General features: G+C 45.7%; 3 protein-coding genes across 3 annotated transcripts; 1 reads left to right on the forward strand and 2 right to left on the reverse strand.

Moving 5' to 3' along the window:
• Nucleotides 1-4,366: 4,366 nt before the first annotated feature.
• Nucleotides 4,367-5,454, forward strand: LOC134601826 (histone H4-like). Its single transcript, XM_063446325.1, has 2 exons — nt 4,367-4,673; nt 5,126-5,454. The coding sequence occupies exons 1-2, from the start codon at nt 4,367-4,369 to the stop codon at nt 5,431-5,433; spliced, it is 615 nt and encodes a 204-aa protein (XP_063302395.1). The 3' UTR covers nt 5,434-5,454.
• A 498-nt stretch (nt 5,455-5,952) lies between these two features.
• LOC134603347 (histone H3) lies at nt 5,953-6,363 on the reverse strand. The gene has a single exon (XM_063449217.1). The coding sequence runs from the start codon at nt 6,361-6,363 to the stop codon at nt 5,953-5,955; it is 411 nt and encodes a 136-aa protein (XP_063305287.1).
• Nucleotides 6,364-7,245: 882 nt separating this feature from the next.
• On the reverse strand, nt 7,246-11,079 carry LOC134601282 (histone H1B-like). The gene is made up of 2 exons (XM_063445754.1): nt 10,473-11,079; nt 7,246-7,311 (listed from the first exon to the last, which is right to left on the reverse strand). Exons 1-2 carry the CDS (start codon nt 11,037-11,039, stop codon nt 7,246-7,248), a joined length of 633 nt encoding a protein of 210 aa, XP_063301824.1. The 5' UTR covers nt 11,040-11,079.
• Between the last annotated feature and the right edge of the window lie 574 nt (nt 11,080-11,653).

An 11,653-nucleotide genomic window follows, 5' to 3' on the forward strand; every position in this document is an offset into this window, starting at 1 on the left:
CCCTTCCCTGTAGTGACCCTTTAATGTTATTATTTAATCATTTATATAGCGACTGCAAATTCCGTAGCGCTGTACAATGGGATAAACAACTCCTAGTTTACGGAATAAGAATATACCCGGCGAGTAAAAATGCTATCCCCCCCAGATTTTTTGGGGTTCCTACGCCCATGAACTGTCCCCACATACACTCTCCCCCCATAAACACACTGCCCCCACACACACATACACTGCCTTCATACACACACTGCCCCCCACACACACACTGCCCCCACACACACACTGCCCCCACACACACACTGCCCCCCACACACACACACACTGCCACACACACACATACAGTCCCCCATACACACACTGCCCCCCCCCCCCACACACACACACACATTGCGACACACACACAGTCCCCCATACACACACTGCCCCCACACACAAATACACTGTCCCCCTATACACACACCATACACATCACACATTGCACCACACACATATACACTGCCCACCCATACACATACTGCCCCACATACACACACATTGCCCCACACACCCTACACATTCACACAATACACCCCTCACATTACACCACTGCTCCTATGCCCTACTGCAGCCCCATATCCCAGGTAAGTTGTCAAAGTGTTCTTAAATGGTTTGACTACTTACTCTGGGAGGGAGTCCCGGCACTACTGGCACCATAACCACTACACAGAGCTGTAGTGGTTATTGTGCATGGATTATTTCTTTAAAATAATATAAAAGTGCCCCTCACGAGATCAGTCTCTGGATCCACCCAGTATAGCAATCAGAAGCAGGTATAGCTGTTACCTACAATCACGAAATGAGGCTGCGTTTTGAGGGTGAAGTGAACGGATTTTAATGGGACCACGCTTGGCCTTCTATGACAATCCCATTCAAGCGGCACTCCCCCCTGGACCTGAGAGTAAACCACAGTAGAAACAAATACAACAGATCCAGGACACTCCCATACAAACTAGGTCAATCCCTCCTCTGTACCTGGGAGATAATTGAGTCAAGTACTGTATTTATTGTATTTTTGTAGTTATATCCCCTGATAGCCCAGATCTGGGTGAAAAACATATCCAAAAATCACCCAGATCGGTTCAGGAATTTCCTGGAAGTTATGGCCGACCGCACGCATGGTCCCATGCCCAAAACAGTTTCACAGAATCACGGCTAAGTGCCGCTGGGGACCGACCGGAAACCGGAAAGTTTGCATGCTGAAAATAGTTCCAGGGCATTCGCGGCTAAGTCCCCCTGAAGTCTATTCGCGGTTTTGGTCCATGCAAACAGCCGCCAGTGAGCTAGCGTACGGTTCTATAGAAAGTGCCGAACCAGGGGTAATAAAATCTGGGTCTTTACAGTCGCTGACCTAGCCCATAGTCTTTTGGCAGGAGGCTGGCAAGCAGGCCCCTCCAAAAGCCCATAGCGAGGTTCTGTTCGCCACAATATATTTAAATGTTTACAGACACCAGCTGATTTAGTATGTGATGTCAGGGTATTTATATCGGCAGACATTTTGTGCTATGATAGAAATACAAAGTGTATATTCTGAAGTCATTGTTGAACAGACCAGACTCCATTTTGTTATATTCAAGTTAACAAAGACACGAAATTTCTATCCTTTCTCTAAAACTGACCGCTTTGCCCGAGCTGAATGGAATGTGTAGTATAAACAAACCAAATAGATAAGACATGAAGACGGGGGATGGATAGACTGTCTAAAATGCTAATGGAATAGAATAAATTCTAAACCCAGACATAGGTGACAGGGAAGATTAAATAATTATTTTACTTTCTATACCTAACAGATTCCCATTGTATTTAGGGGTCATTTGTAGTATTACAAACTGTCATATTAGGAATTACTACAGAAAATGCAGTCACATAGTCTGAGAAAGACCCTTTGATCTGAAAGGATACTTAAAATTATGGCACTGTAAAGATAAGCCAAAATGAAGTCAAAATAGCCACCAGGAAAAGTTAACTCTTTCCTGGATAGGTATGTTTAGTGGGACAAGACTGCCATCTAGAGCCCAAATACTAAAATGGTAACCTAGAAAGAAACCACACCTACAGCATTGTGATTGGTTACAATCACTGACGAACAGACAAAGTTTCCCCTTTAAAAAGTCAAGCATTCAGAGAGATTGAGAACACTCTCGACGTTCAAAGATTCAGGGAGAGAGATCGATCAAGGCAGAGCCAGGAGGGGTAATGCAGAGAAAGAGACCCATGACAAACAAGTTCCTGAAGTTACCTGAGAACATCTGGTGAGAATATCTATTTACTGGTAATTATCCTGAATTCATTAATTAATTTAAATTAATTAATATTTTCTAGTAGCATGATATATGACTGGATAAAATCGCGATCAGATTTCAATATTTAGAAATCTTAATAACTAAAGAATATATATATGGTTATAGCATCCCATCTGCAGCTGGGATTAATATAGCCATTAATGTATTTATGTGACATATCACAAATTAGCATATCGTGACATTTATCCAGCTGTATTGATTTGCTCTAAAATAAGATAAAATATCTGTTAGACAAATTAATTAAATATCAGCTTATAGTACATGTAGGTTTCTCATTGGATGAATTCAAGGAAATGACTAATGACTATGACTGGTTTAAATGTTATTTTATTTAAATTACATAAGAGTAGATCTTAATTACTTAGGAGGTCTAGCCAGCATTGAAAGGGTTATTTCTAACTGCCAGCTGAAAGTCTTTATGGCTTTATTGCTTTACGCTGCACGCTGAGGAATTATCTTCTCCCCGTGAAACTTTCTTTCTCTCTGTGAAGAAGGTCGTAAATCTTGTCTTGAAGGCTAATGCTGTAGATTCTAAACTACGTCTTAGCCATTGGGAAATGTTTTTTATAAATTGCATATTGTTTTATACTGAATATTCATTAACCCCTTAAGGACCAAACTTCTGGAATAAAAGGGGATCATGACATGTCACACATGTCATGTGTCCTTAAGGGGTTAATTATTCTTACGCATGTTATTCATTATTATTATTTAAAATGTCGCAATAAATTATCTAGTTTTATAACAATTGTGATTTTATTATATGGTTTACATTTCACTTATAACGATAACGATCTTTGGGATCTGAGAATTGAAAATCGTGGGCAATTCTCATCTGTTTACTATTATTATCCCATAAATATCCCCACAGTGAGAAGAGAGAGAGTTGTATTTATTGTCATAGCCCTTTCATATCTATAGTTTTACTGACTACTGGTATTATACCTTGTCACGGGTAACAGGGTCTCTTAGTGTCCCTTGGTCACCACTTCTCTAATCCTTCACTGGTTCTGGATTCAGCTACAGCATACAGTGATTATAGCCCTCTGGAACATTGTAAAATCCCCAATATAGTGGACAAGACCAGTTGTATTCGGTAAAAGAAGAGAAATGTTTATTTCGGGGAAAACCACATGTATTTATCCCCCTACAAACCAAACCCTGTGTCTTGGACAATTTATTTTGGTGCTGGACACCACAACACATTTCTCAATGCCTTTCATATAAGCTAATTAAACACAATGGTTTTCACCCAGTTCATCATTTTAAAATTAACTGAGCACACAAGTCACGGCTTCTGTGACATACCTATACTTATAGATCATTATATTTAGACTGCAGAAAAACTGCAGGACAGCCACCTAAAGCTATTTAGTGTAATGAGAGTCTGTAACTGTATGCGAGACAGGATAGCAGTATGTAGTACTATAGTTGCCTCTAGTGGTGCCTTCGGAAAATAACAATCCAGCCTTTTAACAAAAGGAGTGATACATGATTTCTGTACTAAGATTTTTATAATTTTTGCACCCTTATTAATTAATGAGTGTTTACGTGGCATTTGTTTAGTTAAAGAAGATCTACTCCTTTTTAATTTCCTGGTATAGAATACATTGTGATACTATATGCACAGATAAGAAATAACAAATTGGTACTTAACACATTACACATCAACTATTTTTATCAAAAGTTGTGTTGTAGAGAACACCAGTATTTAATTTTCTATCTTATTTTGTTGTTGGAACCGATGGGAGGAAGCACTGTTGTCAGGACTGGCGCCAGGAGTAATAATTTACAAACTTACCATTGATTCCGTTTCTGCCCCTCCCCCACGTGTTCTCAGAGGAGAGTCTGTAAGGCTTTCGTGTTGAGCGCCAAGAGAACAATGAGTGGGGTGACTTACACCCTAACCACGCCCTCTATCGCTCTGCCTACTTGTGGTGCAGTTCCCCATCAGGTCGTACTCACGCTATATAAAGCCTTGCTCGGAGCTCACGTTCTTCATTCGGCTGTGATCGTCATAGAAGAGAACCATGTCTGGCAGAGGTAAAGGCGGAAAGGGACTCGGGAAAGGCGGCGCTAAGCGGCACAGGAAGGTCCTGCGTGACAACATCCAGGGCATTACCAAGCCTGCAATCCGCCGCCTGGCTCGCAGGGGAGGAGTGAAACGTATCTCCGGCCTCATCTACGAAGAGACTCGCGGGGTGCTGAAGGTCTTCCTGGAGAATGTTATCCGAGACGCCGTCACCTACACCGAGCATGCCAAGAGGAAGACTGTGACCGCCATGGACGTAGTCTATGCCCTTAAACGCCAGGGCCGCACTCTCTATGGCTTCGGAGGTTAACCATCATCTCATCCCCCTTTCTTGTGATCTCCCATCAAAGGCCCTTTTCAGGGCCACCCACCATTTCCTAATAGAGCTGTGTCTGTCACTGCCCGCGTTGGATGCTCTGTGTGCTAGTTAAAGCCGGCTTCCTTTCTCTTTATTACATTGGCGGTCACTGTGGACAGGATAATGTTAAACTCCCGTTTATTACTGGCTCTAAGAGCCGTCATGTTAACCAGTTTTAATAAACCGCAGGACTTTATTAAGAAACCTTTCCACCCCAGCAGTGCGATGTGCAGGTCCTGCGTGCTCTAAGGCAGAACCTGAGGAAAACAAAACACGGAGTGCGGACTAATGTCGCCACCTTGTGTCAATTTGAGGAATTTCCCCTGTGAAGCTGAGCCAGAGAGAAGCGCGATTTCCCGGTGATTAGTTATTGTTCCCTGAGGACCGGTCTCCTCCCAGTCGGCAGAGTCCATCGTCTGCTGAGGAAGGGGAATTATGCAGAGCGGGTGGGAGCCGGTGCCCCCGTCTATCTGGCTGCAGTGCTGGAGTACCTGACCGCTGAGATCCTGGAGCTGGCAGGCAATGCCGCCAGAGATAACAAGAAAACCCGCATCATTCCCCGCCATCTCCAGCTTGCTGTCCGTAACGACGAAGAGCTCAACAAACTGCTGGGAGGAGTGACTATCGCACAGGGAGGTGTCCTGCTCAACATCCAGGCTGTGCTGCTGCCCAAGAAAACCGAGAGCCACAAGTCAAAGAGCAAGTAAATCATCAAACACAGATTCTTCATACCCAAAGGCTCTTTTAAGCCTTTCCTAACTGAGCTGAATGATCTTACCACCGACTCTGCACCATTAAAAATCTATATAATCTACCATCAGTTTCAGGCTGGTTTCAACCACTGAATATAAACAATGAGAAATACTGTGTAATCTAGTTTGGAGAGACAGCAGGGGGTTATTTATTGGAATTTTAAGATTCTAAGCTTGGGGGCGGATAGGTTGCCAGTGCAGCTGCTGTTTTATTTTTAAGCAAATTTCACATTTTGAATTCCGTGCTTGAAATTCTTCTTTTATAGTGTTATTCACTAAATAGCTCAAATTCCGAGTCAGCTATTGTTTCCGTCCGAGTAACTGAAAGCACTCATGGCAGTTCCGGTGTTTAGGATTATATTCACACAGGTGTAAAAGGGCTACGTGGAGAGGGAAGGATTTAGGCTCATTCGAGTGCAGATTTGGTGGCTCTTAAAAGAGCCTTTGTGGTGTTTGTGTGAGCAGGTTAAGAGTTTAAGCTCTCTCTCCTCTGATCCTACGAGCCAGCTGGATGTCTTTGGGCATGATGGTGACCCTCTTGGCGTGGATGGCACACAAGTTGGTATCCTCAAAGAGACCCACCAGGTAAGCCTCGCTAGCCTCTTGCAGAGCCATGACGGCAGAGCTCTGGAAGCGCAGATCAGTCTTGAAATCCTGAGCAATCTCACGGACAAGGCGCTGGAAGGGCAGCTTGCGGATGAGCAGCTCGGTGGACTTCTGGTAACGGCGGATCTCCCGGAGAGCCACAGTTCCCGGCCGGTAACGGTGAGGCTTCTTCACTCCGCCGGTAGCTGGAGCGCTCTTCCTGGCAGCTTTGGTGGCTAGCTGCTTGCGGGGAGCCTTGCCTCCGGTGGATTTACGGGCAGTCTGCTTAGTTCTGGCCATGTCTTCGCGATCACAGAAAGGAAAATCGAATGAAGACAAAGGGCCACAGCCTTCTATTTATAGGCCGCAGGGCGCATTCTGATTGGCCCGTTCTCTGTACTCATTTTGATTCGCTGTTTTTCGTCCGCATTCTGATTGGACGACAAAATTAACCGTTCCTGAGTTCAAACTGGGCGCCAAAATTTCCATCCTCACAGATTATAGAGACGGAACTAGATCTGCTTTTATATAACTGGTACTATTAGCGCTCTATCCGCTGCAGTGATTCATTAAACTATTCCGCGATTAGGGAGAAGGGAGATTAAAGCGGACTCCCTGACATATCATCCTACTCCTGCGTGTTTGTAGATTTGTGTCAGTGGGCGTTCATTATGGGCCGGGCCAGGCCGGGCCGGTCCCTCTGTTTATGGCTCTTACAGCTTTGCGTTTCAGCATAAAGTGACTCCTTACAATAGGCCGCTAGATGGCGACATTGCATTAAATATGCCAGTGGAAAACACCGTTGCTTGGGGGAAATGTACTTTTATTACAAGTCTCCAAACTGAGACGGGGAGTATCTAATCCCTTTCAGAACTCCGTCACACATTGTAATGGCACCAACAGCATGATAGATACTCCTAAATCTGTATTGTAGGCAATGGATGTGTTTACAAAACTAAACCTATTTTGTACTGGCAGCGATAGCTGAACAATCTAAAGTGGAACGTCCGAGCATTCCATTCCTAATCTAAACGAATATCCCCTTCCTCAACATACAGCGTGTAAAAGCTAATACACTCAAAACCCACGATTCCCCTGTGGTCATAGCTCTGAAAGGACAAGGTGGTGGCTCTTAGAAGAGCATTTGGGGGTTTTATAAAAAGTAAAATACACAAGCAGTTCTTATTTCTTCTTGGGAGCTGCTTTTTTAGCCTTTGCTGGACTCTTAGCGGCTTTGGGCTTGGCTGCCTTTTTAGCCGGGCTCTTTGTTGCTTTTTTTTTTTTTTTTTTTTTAATTCTTTATTTTAGTTGTGCAGGTGGTTACAATATTTCCATAAGCGCCACAACAGCATATTTCAGTCTTCATACAAGTTAAACAGTGGCATAACAATTTGCACAGTTTTTGTATTTAACATGCTTAACTAAATAGTGGATTCATCAGAGTATTGGTGAATGAAATAAAGTAAGATAGCTGAAAGTTACCGGTCGCTTAACCTTGCGGGGATGCCTATGTTATTGTATAGATTGCAAGAACACTTTTACTACAGAGTAGCATCTGGCTACACAGTAAAGAGAAGTAAGTATGCTATGAATGCTAAGGTAATAGGAATAGCTTTACATGTAATGGAGTATTCAAGTCACGATATATATTTATAGGCATAGCTTGGTAGAGTGGTAGCGATTAGTAATACCTCGTTATTTGTAGTAATGACAGATTATAACAGTAAGACATACGGCCTATATTTAAACCCTAGAAACCCATCACTCCCTGTCACCTCTGCAGCCCAGGCTTCACTAATTAGACTATGAGTGGAGAAGACATTGTAGGGCAGCTAACGTAGTTATTTGCTTGTCGGAGCAGTCGATTATGACAGAAGAGGGTTAGGAGGTGCCCCCGTGCCTCAGCTAGGTATTCCTGGTGTCTTGAGGGCTGCATGCGTGTCTTACAGGATTACTAATATGGGCCTGATGCCCTTGTGTGGGACATAGAGATCGCCTTGGAGGGTGAGATATTCCCCATGTGGCGTCGTCCGCAGCCTTGTGTTGCTTTGACGTTTAAAGGGAACTCTCCTGGAACTCGGGCCACTTCTTCCCATGGGTAAGGCCGGTGCAAGGGTAGTTATTGAAAGCTATTAACATGGACCTATGGCGGTAGCTAAGCACTCGTGGACAACAAGTTAAGCGGTGGGCTTGGCCATCTGGGGCGTTTTAGCGTTTCAGATAGGGTGCCACTATAGTTTAGGTGGAGAGCTAAAACAGGTTTATTTTTGGGAAGCCCACTCTATATACACTATATAAACATAAGAAAAACACAATATAGTAAAACAAGACTTATGCTGCCACAACGGCGTGGGTAAGCAGTTAACCAAACATGTTGCAATGGTTGTTAGGCTTAAGTGCAGGTTGCACATTGTTATATGTGTATTGTTGTCACCTGTCTGGTGGTTACTCTGTTACGGAGCATGAAAGGTGTGGTACGAGGCCAGTTTGCGCCGTACAACATGGGCAATATGAGGTAAAAACTAGAGCTGAGAACGTTGCCCAACAGATTGGCAGTGCTAGTACCGCTCGGGCGTGCGTTCCTGTTAAACATCCCACACTCTTTAATGTGGCAGAGAGCATGCTAGATAAGTTGCATATTTTGGTGTGTCGTACGTAATGCCAGTTAACCTGTGCATTGTGTGCTTGAGCCGAATAACCAGCTCAGAAAAACCATGCCCATAAAGTGTATCATGTTGGAATGGCCATGCGTAATACTAGTGGGACCTGAGCGCAGCCAACAAATTGTGTAGGAGAGACGAGGGTTTCGAGCTGCTGTTGGTGGGTAGTGTGTAATGTGGGTGAAGTGGGTGACTTTGCTGTGGTGAAGCGGTGTTTTATATCGTGAGTGAATTAGGCGAGGAAGGTCTGGACTATGTCGTGAGTGTGTCATATACCCTTCGCTGGGTTAGGGAGAGTAAATTTATAGCTTGGTGTGGTGTGTGTAGACGGGGACGCGTGTCCCTGTGCTGGGAGGGATGGAGGCCATGGCTAGGCGTGTATGCCTGCTGAAATTTGTATGCTGAGAGAGTGGGGGTTTGGTGCATGGGTCTAGCCCCTTTCGGGTACCTGTTACAGTCCCCGCTGCCAAAGTCAATAGGTTTAATGTTCCCCCTATGAAAATAGTTTTTCTGTGGTCCGCGGCTGATCTTGTCTGCCGGTCTGTCCTGTGCCAGACCGTGTAGTCGGTCAAGTGGTGAGTGCCACATATGGGTCGGGTGTGCAACCTGTCGGTAGGAAAGGGACGGATCTCTCTGGGTCCCACGAGAGTTGTTGGGGAGTTGTTCTCTCCTGGTGTGCTGGAATGAGGGAGTCCGGAGGAAGGCCCAGTGCCTGTAGGAGCGGTGCTGCGTCGGTCAGTTCCCTGATTTGGTGGGAGTCCAGCCCCAGCTGTACGGTGAGTATATGGGACATTTGCCATCTGTATTTAAGGTCCCGTTGGCGGAGAAGCGTGGTGAGCGGTTGGAGGGAACGTCGCCAAGCCAGGGTGTCCCTCGAGAGGTCGGCAAAGAAGCTCACCGCCATCCCCTCAAATTGAAACGGCGTCTTTCCTCTCAGGGCGGCTTGGACCATTGTTTTGTCCCTTCTTGTTTGGAAGGTGAGTATAATGTCTCGCGAGGCTTCGGTTGGCGCCCTTGGCGGTTTTGGGATCCTAAATATGTTGGCGAGGGCTATCTTGTTGGCCTGTGTGGGCGGCAGTATAGCTGCAAGGAGACGTTTGACTACCTGTGGGAGATCTCTGTCAGGGGTCGTATCGGAGATCCCTCTGATTTTCAGATTATCCCGTCTTCCTGCGTCTTCCTGCTCCGCCATGCGGTGTTCATGCAGCATTTGTTGCCGTTGGAGGACTTGTACTGTTTGTCTGAGTTCCCCGATGTCTCGAACATTGGTTTTGGTAGTGCATTCTAGCGTGTGTAAACGGGTTGTCAGTCCCCGCAGGTCGCCCCTGAGTGCTGCTATGTCGTTATGTAAATCTTTATGATGATCTGCGAGTAGCTGTGTGAGGACCGATATAGTCACTGGAGCGGTGTCCGGGTTAGTGGTAGTCGGCCGTTTCGGCTGTTCTAGCCTGGGGGTTGGCAGGTACTCCTCTCCGGAATTGTCATCGGAGAAGTCGGAGCAGCCGCCATGGAGCGCCGCCATGTTGGTCTCGTTTGCCTCGTGGGCCTGTCTCCACATGTCGCTGATCGTAAGTCCCTGGGTGTTTTTTTCTTTCGGTAATTTTTTAGTTTTCCGCCCCATGGCTTCCAGGGGGGGTGTATCGTATAATTGCTGCAATTTGGGGGTGTTCAGCCTCGGATTTTACTCGTTTTTCCCGTTTTTGTCACGGAGCTCTCTGACTGTGCGACCGCTTGCTTTGGCTGTCAGGCTCCGCCCCTCTTTGTTGCTTTTTTAGCCGGACTCTTCACTGCCTTCTTGGGCTTGGCGGCTTTGACTTTCTTGGGGCTCTTGGTGGCTTTTTTAGCGGAGACTGCCGGCTTCTTGGCCTTCTTCGGGCTCTTCGCGGCTACCTTCTTGGCTTTAGCCGGAGACTTGGAGGCTTTCTTTGGGGCGGGCTTCTTGACTTTAGCCGGTGCCTTCTTGGGTTTTGCAGCCTTGTCTTTGCTCTCCGCCTGCTTCTTGTTGAGCTTGAAGGAGCCGGAGGCTCCGCTACCTTTGACCTGGACGAGAGTCTCTTTAGTCACCAAGCCCTTGAGAGCCAGTTTGAGGCGGCTGTTATTCTTCTCCACATCGTAACCAGCGGCGGTCAAAGCCTTCTTCAGGGCTGCCAGGGACACCCCGCTGCGCTCTTTAGAGGCGGACACAGCTTTAACAAGGAGTTCGGACACGCTGGGACCGGACAGCTTGGCGGCTTTCTTGGCGCTAGATGCCTTCTTGGGCTGCTTCTTCGAGTCGATTTCAACCGCAGGAGCGGCAGCAGGAGCAGTTTCAACCATTTCTCTTTTTCTCTGAGATCAGACGATAATAAGAATTAAACCTTGGCCTGTACCAGTCTCTCTTATATAGCTCCAACTGACACCCGATTGGCTGTTCAGCACCATTTCTGATTGGCTCAAACTGACAGACTCAGCTCCCCGCACTCTCTCCCATCTCCTGCTTCACATCGCTCTCTGCTCTGGCTCTGTGTTTCCTGCTCTGTAAAACTTATGTTTTATGTTAAATGTGGCCACTAAAATCGGCGCATTTTCCCCTGAAATGCACAAAGACACCTCATTTGACCTTCCATAGGAATTGCTTGGCTGCTGCCTGCTACGGTAAGAGAACATAATTCACTCAGTGAAAGTTTGCAGAAACCAAATGGAGTCTGCTCGATTCATTTCAGACCTCTGACTTTATATACATTTAAAATACAATACGGTAAATGTTTTACCGCTCAATGTCATGCAAGATAAAGAAGGCCCCCCCTGAGGATGTAATGTGAGGATTAAAGTGTTAGGAAGACCAGAGCAGGATAATGTGTTTCTCTTATTCTTTCACACAGTTAACACAGGCAGCAGTGATTCTTGCTGGTGCTATCTCCAACTGCCTTCATACATATTTAGTTGTCTGT

Source organism: Pelobates fuscus, chromosome 3, assembly GCF_036172605.1.
Source record: "Pelobates fuscus isolate aPelFus1 chromosome 3, aPelFus1.pri, whole genome shotgun sequence".
Taxonomy (NCBI): domain Eukaryota; kingdom Metazoa; phylum Chordata; class Amphibia; order Anura; family Pelobatidae; genus Pelobates; species Pelobates fuscus.